At 60.3% G+C, this 22,684-nt stretch overlaps 1 protein-coding gene across 6 annotated transcripts in view; it reads left to right on the top strand.

The window, feature by feature from the left end:
* MYT1 (myelin transcription factor 1) overlaps positions 1-22,684 on the top strand; it is a 64,826-nt gene that overhangs the window by 23,750 nt on the left and 18,392 nt on the right. For 4 of the 6 annotated variants that reach the window (XM_059133727.1, XM_059133729.1, XM_059133731.1 and 1 more), the window contains 11 exons: positions 3,700-3,754; positions 4,663-4,693; positions 9,741-9,803; positions 10,428-10,675; positions 11,974-12,882; positions 14,675-14,809; positions 15,331-15,421; positions 16,412-16,525; positions 19,167-19,381; positions 20,649-20,836; positions 21,429-21,686. In XM_059133727.1, the coding sequence (XP_058989710.1) occupies positions 3,700-3,754; positions 4,663-4,693; positions 9,741-9,803; positions 10,428-10,675; positions 11,974-12,882; positions 14,675-14,809; positions 15,331-15,421; positions 16,412-16,525; positions 19,167-19,381; positions 20,649-20,836; positions 21,429-21,686 (2,307 nt within the window). Of the gene's footprint in view, positions 1-1,807; positions 1,905-3,699; positions 3,755-4,662; positions 4,694-9,740; positions 9,804-10,427; positions 10,676-11,973; positions 12,883-14,674; positions 14,810-15,330; positions 15,422-16,411; positions 16,526-19,166; positions 19,382-20,648; positions 20,837-21,428; positions 21,687-22,684 lie in introns of those variants that run through there. The other 2 variants (XM_059133728.1, XM_059133730.1) reach the window with 2 other exon arrangements.

The raw sequence follows: 22,684 nt of genomic DNA, 5'->3' as shown, positions 1-22,684 counted from the left end.
CTCTTAGTTGTCCGTGCAGAAGAGCAGGGACATGGCACAGGAGAGGATCTGTGAGGGCCTGGGAAGAGCCCCGAGATGTGAGAGAGGGAGGGAGAGTGCACGACAGAGGGGGAAGGGGCCTCCAGACACCACGACGGACGTCCCTGACTTGGGGAGGGTGGGGGGTCGGGGGCAGACCTGGCCTTGGAGGGTAAAGGCAAAGATTGGCATAGAGTCTGTTGGGCCTCATGGAGCACCTCGCGAGAAATCTCAGCTGCAGGTTGTCGGACGCCGAGAATCTGTCTTCTCTGCCGTCTTCCTGGCTTCTGAGTGTGTTTCTGAGAATTCAGACAAATCTATGGGTTTCAAGGCTGCATAATTAGGGCATTTCTTTTTTGGTCCCCGAGTTTGTAAATGTCCCACTTAGGGAACCCAGTTTTGGCAAGGGTGCTCCGCAGATGGGTTCGAAAAGGAGCTGGTCTTGGGTGTTGTGGGAACCTTTTGTATTTAAAAAGAGCTTCTGTGATGAATCTTGACCTTTTGAAAAAACGCAAAACAGAACAAAATAGTAACAGCTCCTAAGTGAGACCCGTCACATGGCACTAACAGAGCCAGTTAAAAGGAGGGCTGAAGAGACAAGTCTCTGGTTCGTGGCTGTGGCAAAGGGAAGTGTTTGCATCCGTAAATGACTCCCCTCTCCATACTTTTCCTGCTGAAGACAGAACTCGTGAAATATTAATTAGAGTGCAGTGGTGCTGTGAGGGGCACAGGGAAGCTGTAAGACGGGCTTCTGGCGGCAGGACGGAGGTGGCTCACAGACACAGCACAGAGGGCGCTCCTGAGAGAGATCCCTGCCCCACAGAGAACATGGGCATTGAGGCCAGCCTGGCTGTGACAAGGGGCCTTTTCACCCTCCAGGTGTAAGGTCAGTCAGTCCTCTCTGGGTCGTGCAAAAGCAGAGAAGTGATTGGGTTGTGTTTGGAAAAAGCGAGGGTCCTTTAAGTAAATCCGTAAAACGTCAGAAGCGTCAGTCTTTGTGCCGATGAGGGACCTGTCTTGGTGTGGTTAGGGACAGAAGGCCCTGGGGGGCTGCCAGGAAGCCAGGCAGTGCGATACCTGTGGTGCGGTGCGGTGGCCTGAACCCCTGTGGCGCTCACGCCGGGGCCTTGGTCTCTATCTACAACACGGGGTGGGGGCGAGCGGAGAGCGCACCTTGGCAGAGTGCTCCGCTCTCTGGGAAGGAGAACAAGGATGCGGAACGGAGCTGGTTTCATCGTGTGTTTGCCCAGATGCTCTGAGGCAGCCACCGCCACTACTTCCCAACAGCCCAGAAGTCAGAGTCTCCCTGCTCCGTCGCCGATGTCCCTTGTCACCCGCTCACAGACTCATCTCGTGTTAAAGAGCTAACCTGTGTTTCCTCCTGGACTGGGCTCCTTCTTTCCTTTTAGAATCAAAGCTACACGCACTGAAGAGAACTTCTCACTCACTGGCCATCTGACGCAGATAAATCGCAGATGGAAAGGTGCTCGGCAGAGTGAGTGTCCCAGCTCTGCGCTGCATCAGTGGGAGCGCCCAGTCGCGCCCCTGCAGCCCTTTCTGTTCTCTGCTCTTGAATAATTTATCTGCAGGAAATCCGAATTGCCAAGGCATGCTTTAACCTAGCAGAATGATTGCCAATTTCCCTGGGAAAACTGACAAAAAAAAAAAAAAAAAAAAAAAAAAGAAAGAAAAAGAAAAAGAAAAAAACAATAGAAAGAAGGCTGCCGATTGCATTTCAGCTGAAAGCCGGCGCCAGCCATCAGACGCGTGAGCTCCATTGTGCAGCCGGCATTGGAGGGGTGCGCTTGGGCTCTGCGCAGATGACAGTTGAAGGCTCGTGATGTAATGAAGTCCCTTTGACACCTGCTCCTCTCTTCACTTTATATGTGAGTCATTGGCCCGTGGGGAGCCTCTGCTTTAAAAATAGAGATTATAGTGATTCCGTTCCATGCTGCCGGAGAGCTGTCACTGGCCCAGGGGCTCCGGACGCCGGCTCTGCCACCTGGGCCCGCAGCTGCGTGGATCACGCCCGGGTTTGAGTTCTGGTCCTTAACAAATCACATAAAATGTTGTGTGTGACCACTGCCTGTGGGGAGGCTCACTTTACAGATTTCATCTTCCTAACTGGGGGGATTCCTTCCCTCCTGCGAGGGGACTCCGTACCTCAGAGCTCAGGCTTTCCTCTTGAGGGCCTCCAGGCTTGGAAGCCTGAGTCTGTCACCCTTCCTTTCTCCCTTCTGCTGTTTGGCCTTGCCTTTGACAAGCCTTGGTTGTGGCCTGGGGACAGGTGGCATCACTCTGTCCCCTTCCCGACCACAGGGACAGGTAGTGAGGCCGGTGGGGCTCATGGGACACCTCCTGCCAGATAGAGGCCCCTGGCCCCCCACCTCAGAGACAAGGGACATTTCCACTGTCCCACCCACCTCCTACCTCGTCACTACCTGTCTGGCCAGATGTGTCATGGGTGACATCCGTCCAAGATTCTACGTGAGGACCTATGGCCCTGGGAAGATCCCCTCCTTGGGCTTCTCCATGATGCTTGTACCCTGGCTTCACCCTCCTGAGGGCTCTTGCTCGACTCCCCGACAGGACCATGTGGACCATGTTCCCCATGGGGATTAGGCAGGGTCGGGGAAAGTGGGGGTGCACTGATGGGCTCAGATGGGGCAGTCAGAGTGGTGAGGGGTCTGCACTGTGCAGGGTGCCCTGCCCCCTCAGGAGGACCCACTCACCCACTCCTGGGAGAAGGGACATCCCTGGGAGGGTGGCCTGTGGGTCCTGACCACGTGGCCCCTCGGCCTGTGTTCTTGCCTGAAGCTGGCTCCCACCTCTAGAGCCACAGTCTCCAGCATGGGGGCCATGGGCCTGACTCAGAGGTGCTGTGAGTCCAGCAGACATGCAGGGTCTCTGCGAGTTAGCACAAAACAGCCTCCCACTCAGAGGCTTTTCTACGGATTACTGTTGAAGTGACAATGGTCAGGTCAGGTAAGGTTTTGTATATTAAAATCCGTGTCACGCATCCTTTTACATTTGTAGTATGGTTGCTATCACGTCACTGTGCCTGACGTGCTCTCTGTCCCCACTGGGTGCTGGTGCCCAACTTCTGGGGACACACCCTCAGTGAGCACGTCCTGTCCCTGGGTCAGGCCACTGGTCCCTGGGCTCCCTCCAGGATGGCACACGGTAGAAATCGAAGTAATTCATTTTCTGGACGCTTTGTGGAGACCCGTTCCAGTCCCCGCCATCTGTTTCTAAGAGGGTGACCCCAGTGTGTTGGGGCCCTCACGCCTGTGGGAAGCTGGGCTCTGGGGTCCAGTGGGGGACCGGTTGTGATGCCCAAGTGAGCAGGGGTGGAGCTCCCCAGACTGGTCAGGAGCCCGTGTGCTGGGAGCCCTACTGTCCACAAGCATCCGGCAGATGGGGCAAGGGCTCCTGCTGGAGGTTCCTGTGGAGGGCAGTGGGAGGGCTGACTGCCGGGCCGGGAGCTGGGGTTTCCCCACTGAAACCCCTGCCCCACGCTTGCTGGCCTGGGTCTCAGGTCTTCTCTTCCTGCGAGCCTACCCCTTGTCTGGCTGTGTCACAGGCTCTCCGCAACCAGAAGAGCTGGGGCCCTGTGCGGCCCTCCAGAGGGGAGGTCCTGGGCTTGGCCTCCATAAACACCCCAGTTGTTTTTGCTTGCAGATGAGCTTAGAAAATGAGGATAAACGGGCTCGCACGCGCTCCAAGGCCCTCCGAGGTGAGTGCACCCCCCCCCCAGCCCAGTGTGGCTGTGAATTCCAGGTCCTAAAGTAAAGACACTACGTTGCTCAGGAAAGCAGAAGCCCACATTGGTGGCCAGGCCCTGGGAGGCTCCTCCCCTGATGCTGAGCACTTGGGGTCTGTCCATGGTGTCTGGAGCCTGTGAGGCCTGCGGTGGGGTCCAGACCAAACGGCCTGGGGTGTGGGTGAGCAGGTAGATGGCCCCACAGAGTGCGGAAGGCCAAGGTCCTTCAGGAGACCTTTCTGTTTGGAGCTAGAATGCTTCCAGGCTTCTGTGACAGCCTCCTGCCCTCCTGGGAGGTCAGTCCTAGTGCAGGAGGACATGGTGGGGGGTGGGGGGGCTTGTCAGATTGAGCTGGCAGGGGGTGGGGGGGCCTTTGGCTGGCTCACCTCCCTGACTCCCTAAGTACACACTGGGCCGGGGCTGCACGTCTGGTGTGGGGAGGGGCCAGAGCGCCGAGCTTCCCATGTGAGCTGCTCAGCTAGACCCCGATGCACTGTTGCCCAGTGTGGCCCCATCACCAGGGACCAGCTGCTTGGTTCTCTCCGCCCAGGCTTCTCTGCTGGGTCAAGTTTCCTGTTGGAAGCTGACTTCCCATGGCAATTTGAGAAAGAGACACTGTCCTGGTGCTGAAGGCTTGGAGAGCAGGGACTGGTTGGGATGCCTGACCCCTCTGTAAGGCCAACAACGTCTCGTGGGGAGATCTGGGGAAAGCATGGGGGGGGGGCGGCAGCTCGCCCCCCTGGTCCCGCCACACATTCTAGGAGGTCAGGGAGGGATGGGGTTCCCTTCTCGCTGGGATTGTCTCCGCTTCTTTTCCGTTTGTGCCTTTTTAGTTCGGACTGCCATATGTGTTTCCCTGTTTCTCTCTTTCTCTCACCCAGTGCCCCCAGAGCCCACAAGTGCCGACCTCAGGTAAGAAAGGCTTTCTGCTAGCACCCAGCATTGCCCATGCCCGTGACCCCGAACACCCCACTGTCCCACACGGGGCACTTTGGATGGCTCAACCGCCCCCCGGGACCCCGCTCCTCCTTGCCACGAGTCCCGCTATCTTCCGCTTGCCTCTGCTCTCTCCCGCCTCTGTCCTGACCCCACCACGCAGTCAGCCTTGGCACAGGGGCAGAGCTGTGCTGACCTGTGGTCACCACCAGGCCCGCCTGTCCCCGTGGCCCCCAGCCAGCAGCAAGGTGTCACTAGGGGCTCTCAGGAAGGGTTGTGCATCTGCTGGCCAGAGGCCCCATTGGGCAGAGATGAGGAAAGGCCTGTGAGGTCCCCAGCCATCCACAGACTCCAGGCGCCGAGCGTGGTTGGTGCGCTGGTGATCTTGCGCTGGCTGAGCTCTGTGAATTTCCAGATTCTAGGTCAGGGCTTACCGGGAGGGGCATCCTGAGGAGGAAGAGAGGACAGCCCACAGCAGGGATTTGCCAGGTCCAAGCAGGAGGGGCCAGGTCGACTTGCCCCCACCTGCTGGCTTCTGTCCTGGGATTGGCCCCTGGGATGGCCAGAGAGGAAGCCCCCCTAGTCCCGTGCGTCAGGGCTGTCTCAGAACCACCCACACGACCTTGGAACTTCAAACTCAGTGGGCCTGGGCCCTCAGTGCTGTTTTGCTTAGACAGGGCTGGTGATGTTCAGTTTCCAACAAAGAAAACCAGCCCTCAGACCCCCCTGTTTCCTGAGGAGGGGCAGTGCCAGGTGTCCTGGCTCTGACAGGAAAGGGGAAAGGGAAGTGGTGCTCATGGATGGTCCCAGAATGTCAAGGGGTGTCAGGGGCCCCCTTTAATGGCCACAAATTCCCCATGAGACGGAGCTGGGTTTGGACTGCAGCTGCGCTAACCTGCCAGAGGCTTGTCCTTGGGGGACAGAAAGGCTCCAGGCCCACCCTCATTCCCACAGAGCCCCCAGCCCCCAGCCCCTGGCCATGTTGGTGGGGCGCCGTGCCCATGCAGAAGGGCCAAGGGCGACAACCACACCTCAGTGAGGTTTCTGTGACCTTCTGGACTCCCAGCGGGGGACACACAGAACATTCCAGTTTCTGAGGGTCCGTGCTGTCCCTGCCCTGCCCAACCCCCAGCCTGGAGCAGACTTTCCACGTCACTGCACATGTCCGGAGCTTAGGGGGAAAGAATCTTACCGAACGGAACAAGTCTGGGGCCGGGGCTGTCTCATTTCTCACCAGAGTGGCTGATGGCTGGTTTGCCAATCAGGACGCTGAGAAGACCCCGGAGTGGGCAGCGTCCCTCTAACCTTTGAGGCTGTGAGCTGAGGACAGAAGGGAAGGGACTGGAGGCCCAGGCTTGCGACAGACTCTGCGTTGGCTGCCCGGCCTAGTCTAGCTCTCAGGAGACACGGCTGCTGCTGTTTTCACCCTGTGTGGGAAGTGGGGAAACTGAGGCTTGGAGGACTGAAATTTGACCAGAAGAGCTGGGTCATACGCGTACCACCCCAGGCCCCAGCCCAGCTCACGGGGAGAGAGTGGGAAGGCTACCAAACCAGACTGGGGAAAGGTCCACAGAATGTGCTCCCTGGATGGGTGGCCCGAGGCTCCAGGGGAGAGAAGGCCTCCAGGAGGAGGTGTCACTTCCTCTGGCGTGTGATGCTCAGCAACAACCTCTTCAGACCGTGAAGGGGAGGAGGCTGGTCACGGGAATCAAGGAAGCTCTGGGTTTTGGTCACAGCAGCTAATTTGGGCAACAGATAAAGTTATGGAGTGACTTGCGAAGGCAGATCCAAAGACCTTTCTCTCCTAATTTTGAAATAGAACAGAAATGACTCTGAAGATAGTATTGTTTTGAAGTGCTCTCAGAGAGGACCCAGCCATGAGAGGGTCCTGTGAGCACCTTCATTCACTGTGAGGTCTCAGCCTCCTTTCTCGGCAGTAGGGAGACTGTTGCCCGTGTTAGTGGAGAAACTAGGGACAAACGTGTTGATGTCTAATGTTTTAGCAACAATCCTCGAGGTTTGGGGCTTCTTGGAGCTGAGTGGAGTCCTCTGTGCCAAAGAGACGCCCGTGTCCTGCCTGGGAGGTGCGGGTCACTCCTGTGCTCCTGGGCGCTCGCTGGCCTGAGCTATACCTGGGGCTGTGATGTGTGGTGGGATCGTGGCTCTCGCTCCTTAGCTGGGCACACCAACCACACGGGCACCTTTATGCTGTGAGAATGGGCAGACGCTGCAAGCCGGCACATCTGCCCAGCTCACCAGTGACTCTGCCCTGTCCTGGTGAGGCTTATGCTTTGGGTGCCAGCGCAGGGAGCCTGTGACCTGGAACAGGACATCACCGTATTAGATAAACTCATGCCCAAGTCACTGGAAGGGAGAGCCGAGTTAGGGGGAAGCTCTACGGTGGGACCCGCTCCATGGACGAGGGATAGAGGCCTCCCTGTCCCAGAATTCGGCCCACATCCCCTGTCCCGGTTTGTTTATTCCCAACTCGAGCAGGCCCCCAGGAGGCTGCTTGCTCTCAGGGGAGTGGCATGGCCGTTGTTAGGAGCTGAGCTGAACAGGAGGCTGACCGGGAGCCGCCAGGGCTCTGAGTGCCTACTCCTGCCTCTGGAGCCCACGTTGCTTCTCTGTGCCCTGGGTTTAACGCTGAGCGCCCAAGAGAAAGCAAATGGACCTGGTGGCTTTTCCTTTGCGTCTGTGAAGAGTGGGAAGAACTGTGGGACACTTCCGTCTGTGTCCTGGTCTGGGCCCGCCTGCAGCCACACGGCCTGGGAGGGGCTGTCGGAGGGGTTGGCTGTGGGAAGGTGGAGCACCTGCTTCCCCCTGCAGATGCCTGCTGGGCCCCCTCTGGAGCACGTTTGAGGAGAGCCGCCCATCTGTCACACCTGCATCTGGGTTCCCTCCCAACCCTGTGACGTCACCGGAGGGCCTCCTTGGAGCCAGTGGCCAGCTTCTGCCCGGGGGACAGATGAGAATGGAGAGGTGCCCCACCTGCCTGCAGGGGGCGGGAGGGAATTCAGTCCTGTCCAGGGCTGGTAGTTGAGTGCAGGGCTCCGGCTGGGGGTCTTCCTGGCCTCAGCCTTGACTTCCCTTGACACCTGTAGCTTATGGTTGGATGTGCAAAGCTTTCACCGGGAGCCTGTTCAGTGGGGACCATGAGCAGGCTGTCTGCAAGCCTTCTGCCTATCTTCCTGTCCCTGCTGCCCTCCGGGAGCCACAGTAGGGAGCTTCAGGAAGAAACCCTGGCTTCGTCGGCCTCCTCCTCTCAAGACGGGGGATGCTGGTGCTGCTTCTTCACCCGGGCCTCACGCACCCTGGGGGCGCTTGTAAGGGAAATGGTGTGAGTGGTGCAGCCCAGGCGACGGGCAGGCAGCCGCTGGGCTTTGACTGGGTCTCCTGTGGCCACTGCATGGGGAGCCAGAGTGCAGGGGCTGCGGCTTCTAATCCCACAGTGGTCCTCACCTGCCCCAGACATGTGGGCTCCCCGCCTGCCCTGCTGCCCTGCTGCCCCCTGGGCTAGAGGCCAGGACGCTGGCAAGCTGGTGGCTGGAGGTGTGGCTCAGAGATGGTGATGCATCCGGGGGCAGGGCCAGCGGCCTTCAGGACTCCACAGCAGCTGCCACATAATTGCCTGATTAACTCAGTGATTAATCGGCTAATTGGGACCTCAGCTTCAAATCCCTAGTAACAAGGACCTTTTGTGAAAAGTCTCAAAGCTAGCTCTTGAGAGAGAGAAAGCAAGCGTGGGGCATAGATTTTTAGAGTAGACAGCGGGGGCAGCAAGTCCTGGCTGTCTGGAAAGGAAATCCACAATAAAACGGGGTCTTCCCTCCCCTCCCCGTCCGTCCCCCTCCCGTGCTCCTTTCTTCCTTTTAAACTGAGACTCAGCCCTGGCCGCCTCAGCCTGGAGGGCAGCTGTTGAGCTCCTAGGTGGGGTGGGGCTTGCCTCTGTCCACTGTCTTGTTCTCCCTGACCCTCCCACGAGGGTGACCTGTGTGGCCTGGGGAGTCCCACAGCGCATTGCCGTTAGGCTGTGATCCGTCAAATTAGAAACCACCAGGTGTGTCTAGACTGAGGTCGCGGGCCGTGTCCCTTTCGGGGCCCACCCTGTTCTTCCCTCCCAGGTTCTGGGAGGGCCTGCCCAGACCCCCTGATGCCACGCTTGTTAAAAACAAGGGCTTCCCCTCTTGGGACGGCCCCTCCCTGGAGGAGCTCGGGCTCAGCCTCCCCGGGGTGACCTTCAATGCCTTCTCCCACTTCTCGGGACGTTGGCTTGCCACTCCGGAACAGGAGGGCATGTCTGCTTCTTGCTGTCTGCGGTCTGTGGATGTGCGCCGCAGCCCATGGGATCCCGGCCTTGAACAGGGCTGACTCCAGGCAAACTGGGCTGGGTGGTAGGCCCCATGCCCATGATCTGACGTTTCCAGAGCTTTCCATGGTTTGGTTCCGTAGGGCGACAGATGACAGTGGCGGGGGGAGGGACTCCTGAGTGCCTTGCCTTCCTCCCCGTGCACTTGCTGGCCCCAGGGTGCATGAGGCCCAGCAGCCCCCTTCCCTCCAAACCCTCCCCCTTACACGTCTACGGGTCAGCCCCGGGTCATAGGCCCTCCTGGCCTCACCTGTCTGCACCAGGCTGCGGGCCTCAGAGCACAGTGATGGCCGGCTTTGCCTCAGGTGCTGGTTCTGGGGGCTTCCCAGAGCACCCTGTTTCTTGGCTGCTGGGAAGCCGGCAGCAGTTTGCCGTCAGTGGGAAAGACTCATGCACAGAGAAGAGAAGCCATCTAGGAGACACCGACATCGGAAGTCTTGATCTCATACATGCAGACCTTTAATTAAACACACTCATAAAATTGTAATGAGTCATTCGTTTACTTAAATGGGGTGAGTTATTTCATTAATTTTTAGTGAACTGCAAGCAGCCATTCTGAGATGCACTGTTTGGAGACAGTCTCCTGCTCCCGGGGAAGGGTCTGGGGCGGGCAGGTCCTTCCCCGTGTGACCACCTCTGCTTCTCTCCCTCCAGCTGCCCCACCCCAGGATGCACAGGCTCAGGACACATCCGGGGCAAGTACTCCAGACACCGCAGGTAAGGGGGCTCCTGGAGAGCAGTGGGACTGCGGGGTTCCGGAGCCCCTTGCCCTCTCTGGGCCCTTTTGTAGATCTAGAACCTTCCATCTGTGCCTGTAGCTGCTGAGGCCAACACGGCTGTGGCGCGTCATGCCGCGGCCTCTCTGCTGGGGGCCAGAGGAGGGTGTTGGGAGGGAGTTCACAGCGGACCTGCCATCCACGAGGGTGGCCTCAGTGAGCTGCCGCCTGGTCGTGGCTGCTGTCAGCTCGGCTGCAGTGAGGGAGGGTGTGCAGGGTCTGGAGGTGGAGAGGAAAGGCCTGGGCACCCGATGGCCTGCCCGGTGGGAGGAAGTGGGCGGGGACCGACAGAGGGCCAGTGCCCGCCTCAGCCCCGCAGGGCGCGTGCCGTGGACGGGGCCACTGAGGTTAGGGCTTGAGAGAAGAATGAAGCGCAGTTTAAAGCACGTGAGTTTTTAATTCACAGAAAACTTAAGTACATCAACCTGCCTGTCCTGAATGTGGGGCTTTTAGCTGAGGGCGAAGACGAGCTTTCACCACAGGGAACGCGGCTGCCGAGGGTGGAGTGTGGGCGGGTGGGTCCCAGAGAGCCTCGACAGGGCGGCCCTGGTCCCCTTCCCCCCAGTTCGCAGAGCTGCCCGCTGGCCAAGAAGAGGAAGCTGGAGGGCGCGCCGGCCGAGCACCTGGCGCCCACACGGAAGTCCCGGCCCCTGAAGCTGGCGCTGGACGAGGGCTGCGGCGCGGACACCGACGGCAGCGAGGACCCCGAGGTGAAGGACGCCTCTGTCTCCGATGAATCGGAAGGAACTCCGGAGGAGGACGAGGCTGAACTGCCAGGACAGGAGGAGATTCATCGTCCCGAGCCAGCTGAAGGTGCTTTGTGGCTCTTTCTCCCCCGAAATAAAGGGCGCTTAGTGTGGCCCTGGAGAATCACAGCCTGCGAGTGGGGAGGGGGCCCCACTCCGAGGCAGTGAAAGCGCCGCCGAGGAAGCCCTTCCTGAGAACAAGCGAGGTCTTGTCCTGACATTTGTCGGGGTTTCCTGGAGAGGGGCCGGAGCAGGGCGTTGGAGGGGCCTGTGGGCACATCTCTGGGAATGCTGTGGGTGTGCGTGCGTGTGTGTGTGTGGATGTGTGTGTGTGTGTGTGTGTGTGAGAGAGAGAGAGAGAGAGATGGATGGACAGATGGGCGTGGGCTGTGCCTCGGGTCGTGGGGGAAGGGGGGAAGGGGGCTCAGAGAGATCCCCTCCCCCTGGCTCCAGGGAAGGGCAGCTGGGGGTAGGGCGGAGGTCTGCTGGGCGTCAGGTGAGACTGTGGGGGTGTCCAGGGAAGCCTGGGGTAGGATGGGGACCCGAAGGGATTCCTGCCGAGCATTCTTCCCAGTGGGGGAGGCCCAGACGTCGGCAAATGCTGGTGTGAAAGTGGCTCTGGGTCCCGGAGGGAAGTGTCCATGCGCCCCCCCAGCCTGGCAGACGTCAGTCCTGGGAGTGGGACTGGGACCTGAGGTCCTGAACCCCCAGAACAGCAAGGTGCTTGAGTCTTCTGGCCTCGCACGGTCCGAGTCGGCATTTCTACTTCATTGTGGAGCCAACTCTCAGCGAGTGCCCTCACGCTCACCTCGCTCCTGGGGGGGTTCTCTGGTCGTCTTTGCAGTGCTGTGTGGCCCAATGGGCTCTAGGGAGAAAGCACTAGCTTGCCAGCTTTCTTACAGAGGAGGGCATTTGGGGTTTGGGCAGCAGCCCCAGCGGGCCCCCCGGAATAGGCGCCCACACCCGGGGCCGGTGTGTGGGGAGCCTTCACCACAGCAAGGTCATGGCACTTAAGATGTGTACACGTGGGTCTTTTAAAAACATAAATTACTTTTCTCCTTTGTGTTTACGAAGCAAATTTTAGAATCTGTTGTATTAAGTGCCATTTTATGAAATGCAGGTTTACCCGATTTGAGAAAGTAGCCTTAAAGGGAGGGGCTGTTAGTAACAAGTATCGGAGAGTGTCCCAGCTTCAGAAGAAGCAGTGACCCCTTCTCCTCCTCAGATAAGTTCACCGCGCGTCTGCGGCCCAGCACAGGGGCAGGCATGCCCGACCACCTTCCCCTCTCTGGGGGTGTCGGGCTCCCCAGGCGGTTGGGCAGGGCGCTCCTTAGGCTCTTTCCACATGTTTCTGATTCTGTGCAGGAAGGAGCCCTGTCAAGTCCCACTTCGGATCCAAGCCTGTCGGCAGCTCTGCGGGCCCCGCCAAGGGCGGCTACAGCAGCTACCAGGAGATCATTGCCACTTCTCTCCTCAACCTGGGCCAAATCGCTGTAGAGACCCTAGTTGGGGAGGACTTGGGCCAGGTGGCCAAGCCGGGCCCTGGTGTTGTGCACCTGGTGCAGGAGGAGGCTGAGGAAGGGGCCACCAGCGACGAGGAGGAGAAGGACGTGTTCCTCAGGCCAGAGGATGCAGAGCAGGTGGTGGGAGCCACCAGGGAGCGTCCCCAGGAGCTCGGTCCCCAGGCCGTGGAGGGTGTGGCCAGTGAGGAGTCCAGCAAGAGGAAAGTCGCTCTGGGTAACGAGGAGGAGGAAGAGGAGGAGGAGGAAGAGGAGGAAGAGGAGGAGGAGGAGGAGGAAGAGGAGGAGGAAGAAGAGGAGGAAGAGGAGGAGGAGGAGGAGGAAGAGGAGGAGGAGGAAGAGGAGGAAGAAGAGGAGGAGGAGGAGGAGGAGGAGGAGGAGGAGGCCGCTCCTGAGGTCATCTGCCAGGACGATGCCCCCCTCGGCCCCGGCCAGAAGGTCCCTGAAGCCCAGCCGCTGGCCTCGCCCAGCCCGAAGCCCGAGTACCCCGTCCTGGGGGAGGAGCGCTCCGACGACGGCCGGGACGAAGACGCGCGCTCCCAGAAGTCCGCGGTCACCGATGTGTCGGAGATGTACGACGTGATGACACGTGGGAACTTGGGTCTCCTGGAGCAGGCTATTGCCCTAAAGGCTGAGCAGGTACAAGCCGTCTGTGAGCCCGGCTGCCCGCCCACCGAGCAGGGCCAGCTGGGCCCCGGGGAGCCCGGGAAGGCAGTGAGGCCCCTGGATGCCCGGAAGAGCTACTGTAGCAAAGGTAGGGCTGGCGGCCGGGCCCACACACCCTCCTGTCCTCCCTCCCCCACTCCCTGCCCCCCCACCCCCTGCCAGGGCTGGGTAGCGCCCGTTCCCCCACCATCCCCACTGGGCATGAAGAGGCAGGCTGAGGGACAGGTATGTCCAGAGTGGAGGGCCTTACGGGCTGGAGGCAGGGCTGACAGGTGCCAACAAAGGGCACACATACACATAACTACAGTCTGGCCACAGATGCAGGGAATGGGCTCACACTGCCCTTGTGGGGCGATCAGAGAGAGCAGCAGAGCTCCTGGGGTGGAAAGCGGAGGCTAGGAGGGGCAGTCAGCTGGCTCCAGCAGCTCAGCCGCAGCTTGGGGGCTGGCCGTGGTCATGGAGAGACACAGGCAGGCCCTGGGCGGACACAGCTGGGTCGTAGAGACATTGAGTGAGCTCTGGGGAGCCCCAGTTGGTAGGTAAGTAGGGACACAGGGCACAGATTTCCTAGGGAATCTCGATGAGATGAGCTGGGGGCAGACGCTGAGGGACACAGCTGAGGGGACCCAGATGAGGACGTTGTTTCAACCTGGAGGAGACCTGTCACCTTTCAGGGTGGCACAGATGTGGGGACAGCTGCTCGAGAGCTCGGATTCAGACTGGCAGGGGCTTCAGGGGACGCAGGTGCAAGAAGACCCAAATTTAGGGAGTCGGAGCTGCGTAGAGTGTCAGTCTGCGGGCAGTGGGCTTGGGGCTCACGGATCAGGGCAGAGATGTATATGGCTGGGCACACCGTGTATGGCTGGGGGACACCGGCTGAGTGATGGCCACAGCCCAGGTGTTAGGGTGACTCAGACCTGTGGGAATGGACACTAGTGGACCTGCCTTCAGGGTTGGAGTTGAGGGCATGGACCCAGGGGACGGAGCCTCAGGGTGAGGAAGATGGCCGAGCGGAAGCACCGGGCAGGGGCGAGACAGGGCTCACACCAAGGGTCGGATGCAGCCCGAGCCCCAGATAGAGCCCGAGTTCTGGAAGCAGGCATGGGGGATGGGTTGGGGACAACCCTGCCTGCTGGGTTGGTAGACGTCCAGTTTCCTGCTCATTTGAACGTGGAGATGCAGAGCCTGGGGCCCTGCACTTCAGAGCTCCCCCGGGTTTCTGCCTTGCCCGGGGGAGGCATTCTGGGTGTGGTTGTGTGACCTCTGCTTCTCCTGGAGGGGAGGGCTGCACCCAGAAATTTCTCTGGGACATCAGCTATGCTCTGGGGATCATTGTGTCCTGACAAGTGTTTCCTTCTGGCCCCTACATCCTATAGGGACATCTCCTGGCCCACAGAGCCTAGACTTGAGTTCAGCAACTGAGATTTGAGTTGAAATTTCTGTCCATGCCTTTATCAGTTGTGCGGCTTTTGGCAAGTTAACGTCTTTGTCCTCCCCCGGCAAGGAACTAGTTCCACTTTTCACCTCTCTGTGCAGAGGCTGGAGCTCTAGGCTCAGGGGCTCTGGAGGCATGCCCCAGCGCTGAAGGCAACAGGCTCCCACAGTGTCAGCAGGGGTGGACAGGGAGGGCGCCAGCTGCCACCTGCGTCCTCCTGATCACGCTGCCCATCCTGTTACATGGGAGGGTTTTCCATGAGGACGGCCAGTGTGGGCCACTGTCCCCAGAATGATGCAGCCCCGGTCCCTCCCAGGCAGCTGGGCAGTCCGGCCACTCTGCTCTGCACGTGAAGGAAGGAGCGTGGCTGTCCCATCCCCCTCCCCACTCGCCACCCACCATGCAGTTTTCTCCCTGCACGATCTGATGCATCTTGTGTGTTTAGATCCCTCAAGAGCTGAGAAGCGTGAGATCAAGTGTCCGACTCCAGGCTGTGATGGCACCGGCCACGTCACAGGGCTGTACCCTCACCATCGAAGCCTGTCTGGCTGCCCCCACAAGGACAGGATCCCCCCGGAGAGTGAGTAGCTGTGCACAATTCAGACCATCTCTGTTGCTTGGATGGTATTCCTGTGGAGGAGGGGTCACCCAGGGCCCTGTCCCTTTGGACCGGCTCTGTCCAGATGCCCCAACTCAAACCCTACGAGGCTGGGGATGTGCGGCATGCCCTGTCACCTGCCTTGAGACCTCAGCCCCATGCCAGGGCCCCAGGAGGCCTGTGAGGAGACAGCCAGTTGCCTGTCCTCCGACGGGCAGAGGAGAAGGCCTGTCCTCACTTCCAGCCTAGAGGCAGTAATTGCGAACAGGAGTCTCAAAGGCAAATCATAGAACCACCGGGGGCTTTGAGGGCAAGTTGGCTTCCGCCCCAGGGAGGCCGGGGCCACGGTGGGAGGGAGTGCAGCTGGATTGGGCTGAGGCCGGCGGGCCCTGCCGGCTGCTGCTCTCAGCTGCCACCCTCCCACAAGGTTGCAGACCTCACATGGGGCCCCTCCGTCTTCCTTGGCCGTGCTCAGCGTGTCCCTCCCTCTGGCTCTCTCGCAGTCTTGGCCATGCACGAGAACGTGCTCAAGTGCCCCACCCCCGGCTGCACCGGCCAAGGCCACGTGAATAGCAACCGCAACACTCACAGAAGGTACTCAGGTTGAGCTGGGCGTGGGGGGCCGGTGGGGGGGCAGGCTGGGCCTCGTGTGTGTGCCCCGGCCTGGGATGGGTGCAAGCTCAGGGCAGGCCTCTTGGTGGGGGGTCGGAATGACACCCTGAGGTGTGGTCCCTATGGGAGTGGTCCTGAGACACCAGAGGGTGCTGGAGGGATGGGTGTGTGCCCCCCAGAGAGGCCTCCTGACCTTGGGGAGAGCCAGGTGAGGCTCTCTTGGGAGGCCTCCACCCGCCAGGACCGAGGTCCAGGCTAGAGTGTGGGGGCTGTGGCCCAGGCAGACCCGATACTCCTGGGGTGCCCTTGGGGTTCTGCGGTCTGCCATCCTACACCGTGAGAGGTGACCGCACTCCCCACGTGGAGCGCCTTGTAGTGTGGCTGTGACTGGCTGTGTCCTTGCAAAGGCGGCTGCACTTCCCTGAGAAGAGGCCACGCTCCTGAGTGGGGCTGTGGCCATCCCTTGGGCAGCAGCCGGCCAGCCCGATGCTGACAGCTGAGGTTGCTCCCACGGTGTCTTAGATCAGGTAGTTGCCGGGGAGGGGCCTGGCCTCCAGGGTCAGCACCTGGCGTGTGTGGCTGCGTGGCCTTGGGACTCCCCATTGGCCGTGATGGGTCGGCCGACGGAGCACGAGCCAGAGACAGGTCCCGAGGGCTCCGCTCTGGTCGGCAGTGAGAGAAGGGCAGGCCCACTGCCCAGACCCGCCTCGAGCTGTGAAGGCATTTAGGGTCTGCTCTGTCTTCCCTGTCATTGCTGAGGGTTTCCCCAAACGGAAAGCGACGTGCACAGCTACTCTGAGGGCTCGAGGACAGAGCAAGAGAGACAGGAGACTTCCTGGGCTCTGGGTGGTGTTGGCGAGCTCCTGGCTTGGACAGGTCTGGGTCTGGAAGACAGTCCTTGCCGTGATCGTATAGTGGTTAGTACTCTGCGCTGTGGAAGACAGTCCTTAGCTGACCTCCACCTTTCTCCAGTTTGTCTGGCTGTCCCATTGCTGCTGCTGAAAAATTGGCCAAATCTCATGAGAAGCAACAGCCGCAGACGGGAGACCCTTCCAAGAGTAGCTCCAGCTCTGATCGGATCCTCAGGTGAGTGAGATGAGCCCCAGAGCCTAACGTGCCTGCCCCTCAGGGTCCCGCAGGGGTCTTCCCAGCATCTTTGGGTGGCCCACGCGCATGTGTGCGCGTGTGCTGAGGGCCCGAGTTGCCCTGGGGTTCTCCCGGGGGGACCTGGAGGCTAGATTCTGGGGCACATAGGACAGAGTCTGACAGCCGCGCACTCACCCGTGTTTCCGCTGTGGCACAAACCCTGCCTGGCCGCCCTGCCTTGGGAAGGCATCAGCTCTCCCCGCTGGGGAGCGCTCAGGGGCTGTTTGTGGAGATGCTGGTCCTGTCTCCAGAGACCAGACTACCCCAGCTGGCGGCCACTGGCGTCCAAACCCTCCAGGAGCTGCTCCTTCCTGCCTGCACCTCCCTCACCTCAGTGAAGGACCCTGAACCGAGGGCGAGGACGGAGGCACGTGGTGCCCTTCAGAGCACGGCCTGCTTGTGGCCCCAGAGGTTCTGAGGCAGCCGTAGGCAAGCGTGTGTAGACAGATGTCAGTGATCAGGGGCTCCCCAAAGGCCATTAAGAATGCATGTGCTTGGCATACCGCCACCCCTGTGACTCTGTGAAGGCAGGAGCCACATGAAGGCCACAGTGTCGGGAGCTTGCCCAAGACAGCAATTATTGGCGAGGGGGGCGTGGAGGGAGCTGGCACTGGCCCCTGGCCAGCCTGGCCTCAGATTCTTGCTTTTGGCCAGCGGGGTGGCTCCCCACCAAGTGCCCTCACTCTGTGGATACTCTGCTCCCGGTGTCTCTGAGGGACTGGGACTTCAGAAGCCTTTCCCTTCCCCAGTTCTTCAGATCCCAGTCCCGTGTCTGCCCCTCAGAGGAGAATGTTGAACAGGCACGAACCTGGGCATTAGCACAGACCCTGGTCTAGAGAGAGGCCCGCCTCCTTCCAGGGCCCATGCAGCCCCCTGTCCCTTCCCTGGTGTGTGCCTGCCAAGGTCTCAGCCAGAGAACCTGGCCACCCCCCTTGGCTTGCTCTGTGGGTCCCCTGTGAGGGGTCTCTGGGTGGGGCCAGAGCCGGGGCCTCACCCCTCTGCACTCTGCACTCCCATCTACGGGGCCTTCAGCCCTGCGTGTCCCGTGGGCTCCTTCCCACCTGCTGGCTGGCTCTGAAGACACTTGGAAGCTGCTTCTTGCTTCTATCCCATAACTATTTCTTCCAGCTTGCCATGCTACTAATCCAGTTTTTTCCTGCCTTGATCTAAGTCACGGGTAAAAGTCATACGAGCAGGCAGGCGAGGCCCTGGGAGCTCAGGGTCCGGGGCCAAGAGTCCCCCACGCAGTGGCTGTGCTCCTGGGAATCGGACCCCTCTTTGTTTGCCTGTGAAAGTGGATAACAGCGTTGTCTTGTGGACTTTGCAAATACCCGTGAGGCCTGAACAAGGTCGTGACATTTCGCCTCCCCAGGTCCTTGGTGCCAAGCTTCAGACAGTAGCTATGGAGGCCGGTGTTCAGGCTCTGCTCCTGTGGCGTGGCCATGTTTCTGGGGGTCGTCCCGGGAGGGTGGGGCGAGGCTGTGCAGACGTGTGCTGGCGTCCCAGACACTCCACCTGCTGCGGGATGGGGCCCCGGCCAAGGAAGCCAGCAACCCGAGCCGCCAGCTCTAAGCTCAGGGTTCTTCTCTCCGCTGGGTGGTGCCTGAGCACTCTCCGGGGACTCCCCTGGATGCTGCCTGGCCCTCTGCCCTCCTTGGGGAAGGGGAATGGACCTATGCTTGGGACAGCTGCTTTTCCAAGGTCCAGGCTCAGATCTGATCTCCTCAGCGTTGCGGGGTCTGTCCCGGGGCTCCTGTTCCACCATCCCATGTCCCCTTCTTGAGCCCAGGCCGCAGTCGCTTGGTTGAGTCCGGAGCAGAGAGAGCTGCCGGGCCTCTCCTCTTCCTTCCCTTCTCTCTGAGCTGACCAGCGCAGAAGCCTGTCCCCACCCTGTGTGGGGGCTACTCCCCGCCTGGCTGGCCTTCCTGTCTGGCCCCGTGCTGTCTCTGCTCCTTTCTTCACGCCCCGTTTTGTATTTGCAACGCTGTGCGGTCTCGTAACCGTGAGCCAAGGCCCGCAGGGGCTCCCTGCTGTCAGCCTGTTCAGCCCCTCTGCGGCTCTTCTCCACGGACGTCAGGCAGAGAATAGTGCAGGGCTGAGGCCCTGGCCAGTCGAGAGCTGAGTCGGGCCCTCCCTGAGCCCGGTTCTCAGAAGTGCCCACATTATGTCTGCATGTCCCGTCTCCCTTCTCACTGGGCAGCTCTGTTATTGCAGCAGAGTTCCGTCTAGGGGTGGCTGGCCACTGTCTGAAGGACGCTCCTGTGGACTTGCCTGCCAAAGGCTCCCACTACTGGTAGCCAAACTCTTTGAAAGCGGCCTTCCTAAGCTCTGGGGGGACGTCTGAGGCCTGCCCTCCCCCTCTGATCTGCGGGGACACATGCCGTCATCCGCTCAAGGCTCATCGATTGCTCCTGGCTCTCCTCCTCGTCCAGAACAGGCCCCAGGCATCCTTTTGTGGGGGGACATGGGGGAGGGTCTCTGTGTACATGGGGCTCTGAGGGGTTCCTGCCTGGGCTGTAGGGTGGGGCTTGGAGTCCCTGGTCCTGTCCTCACGGTGCTACACCTCTGTCCTACACCTCAGGCCTATGTGCTTCGTGAAGCAGCTTGAAGTCCCTCCGTATGGAAGCTACCGGCCTAACGTGGCCCCTGCCACCCCCAGGGCTAACCTGGCCAAGGAGCTGGAGAAGTTCTCCAAGGTCACCTTTGACTACGCAAGTTTTGACGCTCAGGTTTTTGGCAAACGCATGCTTGCCCCAAAGATTCAGACCAGCGAAACCTCACCTAAAGCCTTTAAATGTAAGTTGGGGAGACCCACTCCTGAGAGGTTAGGGTTTGAGAGCGGGGGAGGGACCCCTCACCAGCACTCTCTGCCCCGGGGCTATCTAGGTGTCCCGTGTCTACCACGGTGGCTTTCCCAGAGTCCGTGTCTTCCTCATGTTACTGCCACCATGTTCCCCATCACACTCGATGTATCTCTTCCCTATTGGTGAAACGACACCCAGGTCCTTCACGGCGTGCGTGTCCGAAGTCTTGAGAATACGTTCCCTGATGTGGCCTGTCCTGCGGGGGCTCAGAGAGCCGCCATGCTGAGCCTGGGCAGGCAGAATCTGTTTGCCTTCCTGCCTGAGGACCGTCTCACTGGACAGTGTGTTGTGGCGTTAGCCACAGGTTTTCTGGGTAATTGTACTAACAAAATGTGTTCCTCTGAACTTTGGAGAACAACCTTTTCTGTCTGTTTTGGTCACTGAATATACCAATCTGTGGGTTGCAAGCCCATTAGCCTGAGAAACACATATGAAATGGAGAAGCAGCCCACTGAGCCCGTGAGACGGGAGCTGGCATCTCCCGGGGGTGTCAAGCCCTCCGACGCAGCTATGAGGACTTTCTGTCACATTAATAATGGAAACACCAAGGGCTGACACAGCCGCCAGCATCAGTGTGGACCTTTGTCCCATCTGCTCGGTGCCATGACGCCCAGGGAGGACCTAGCGTGCACAGGGATCTCTCGGAGGTCTGGGGACTTACTGGTGCTGCCCTGACGTTGGAAGTGTAACCCCTGACGGCTGGTTTGGGGCTACAATATGATCACTAGCAGAGACAACATTTTATGCCCTCATTGGCCATGTTTATTTGAACGATAACATGACTTTACTGAAGTGGTATTATGGGGGCACCCAAAGTCGCCTTTTGAGATGCTGGGACAAGGGCTTTCCTCCCTGAGTCATGTCCCGGCCACTCCTGCTCACAGAGGTCTGTGCTCTCTGTCAGCGTCCCCAGTTGGCAGCGTCTTTGCTGGACGCTTCAGACAGGCTGGAATGACTTTGGAGGTATTTGTTCTCTCTGCCCAAATGTTAAACGAGCCGGAAATGGCCTCCTGGACGCCTTCTGAGGGGACGAGCAGGGTGTGCTGTGGCCCTGTGACCGGGATGAGTGGCCCTGCCCCAGGCCAGCCTCCTTAGAGCTGCGCGCCGTGCCCTCCCAGCCGGCCAAAGCTCCCCACTGCGTCCGCGCGGCCGCCTCCCATTCCAGTCGCATACCAGCTGCTGTTGTTCCCTTTTTGCAGCCCAACCTTTCCCAAAGGCCTCTCCCCCCAGGCACAGCCCCCGCACTTCACCCCCTTCTGCAGGCTTCGACTACACGCATGACGCCGAGGCCGCGCACATGGCTGCCACGGCCATCCTGAACCTCTCCACGCGCTGCTGGGAGATGCCGGAGAATCTCAGCACGAAGCCACAGGACCTGCCCAGCAAGGTGGGTGCAGCCCCTCTGAGGAACCCCTCTGAGGCAGCCACAGGCCGGGGGGTTTACAGTCGGGACAACAAGCCCCCACGTGACATGTGCTTAGGACACTCAGTGTCCATTGGACAGTGGTCATTCTTACCTTCTCTTCCTCCGGCTCGTGGCTCCTGTGACGGGGGGTGGCTGCGGGAGTCCCCTGTGAGAGCTGTTTGCTGTGCCTAAGTGGGACTGAATGGCTGTGCACACGCATGTTCCTCTGTGTTCCCCTGAGTCTGAGGGTCACGCACATAGATGAGACCTCATGTTCTCCTGAAGCTCATGGTTGAGCACATGTCCTTGTGTGATCATGGTCAGCGCGTCTCAAGGTCTGGCGGGGTTAGCAGGACCTGGGAGAGAGTGGCGCCCCCCCCCCCCCCCCCCCCCGCATCCATCTCAGGAGCTGGCGAGTCAGGAAGCCTGCTTCTCAGAGACTCTCGTGTTCTGGTTTGGGCCTGCTTCCTTCCGAGGGAAACAGTGTCCTGGGCTGTCTGTGATGCTGGTTCGTGGACCAGAAGTCATCCGTGGGGTGAAGTCCCTAGCACGGATTCTGCCGTTGTGGTTGTAGGCCGTGGACATCGAGGTGGATGAAAACGGGACCCTGGACCTGAGCATGCACAGACACCGCAAGCGCGATGGCGCCTTCCCGGGAGGTGGCCCTGGCGGGAAGGCTCCCGACGCCTCCCAGCGCCAGAGCAGCGCCAGTGCCGCCCCCAGCAGCTCCATGGCCTCGCCCCCGGGCAGCCAGGCCTCCCGCCAGGACGAGTGGGACCGACCGTTGGACTACACCAAGCCGAGCCGCCTGCGAGAGGAGGAGCCCGAGGAGGTGGGTGTGGGGCCTGCGGGCTCTCACGTCTCTGGGGAGAGGTACTGGGGACCTGTCCCTGCACGCGGGGGGCCTGGCCACCTCTGGCAAGAGAGAACCTGGCCTGCCATCCTGGAGGGCTTTTCAGCCTGGGCCCATGCTGCGGTATTGTCCCACCTGAGAGAGGTCATTCTCCCGCTTCCATGGACTTGGTGATCAGTACCATCATGGGCCCCCAGAAAGCGTGGGGAGGAGGAGGGCTTCTTTCACATCCCATGGGACATATTTGGGAACGGCTCCAAATTCCTGGGTTTTGTGGCCTCCCCCAACCCTGAATTTTGCAGCGGTCCCTCCTGACCATCTGCAGGACATACCAGCCACCTGGCTCCTTGGACAGAGGAGGCCGTAGGGTGGGCAGTGGCCTGAGTCCCGAGACCAGCACCCCCTGTTAAAGAGCAGCAAGACAGGTGTATTTGTCGGAGCTGCAGTCTGGGGACAGGGGAACAGCCCTTTCTAGTCACTCTACCCTCCTGAAAGTGGGACTGGTTGAAAGCTCTTCCCCACAGATGTGTGCGTCCTGAGTAGCAGAGCCCTGCTGCAGGGGTGGCATAGACTCCCAGAGGCCTCCGCAGTGTGGGCAGGCCGGCAGGTCCCCTCATCCTCCCTCCCTGTCCCTGCCAGCACCCCCTCCCACCGACCCCAGAAGGGCAGGGGCCGGTCCCTGTGGAGGAGACCGCTCTGGGAGACAACCAGCCTGCAGTCCGGTCCTCCCAGCCCCGCACTCTCGACGTGTGTCTGCGTCACACGTGAGAGGGAGACTGGGCCCCCGGCTGAGGTCACTTGGCACAGTCCCGTGGCTAGAACTTGGTGTTAGGCTCCGGGAGAGGGGCGCCTCTCAGACTGAGCCCTGAGTGGGACGGGCTGGCCTGGGCAAGGCCTCTGGGACCGTGTGTTTGGTTTTCTTCTTGGCCAGTGGGAGCCCAGTCTGAGGCCAGATGCAGCCCCCACAGGGGGGACCC

Source organism: Mustela lutreola, chromosome 9, assembly GCF_030435805.1.
Source record: "Mustela lutreola isolate mMusLut2 chromosome 9, mMusLut2.pri, whole genome shotgun sequence".
Classification (NCBI taxonomy): Eukaryota; Metazoa; Chordata; class Mammalia; order Carnivora; family Mustelidae; genus Mustela; species Mustela lutreola.
Note: the sequence above shows the minus strand (reverse complement) of the source record. Positions and strands in the feature narration are given on the sequence as shown.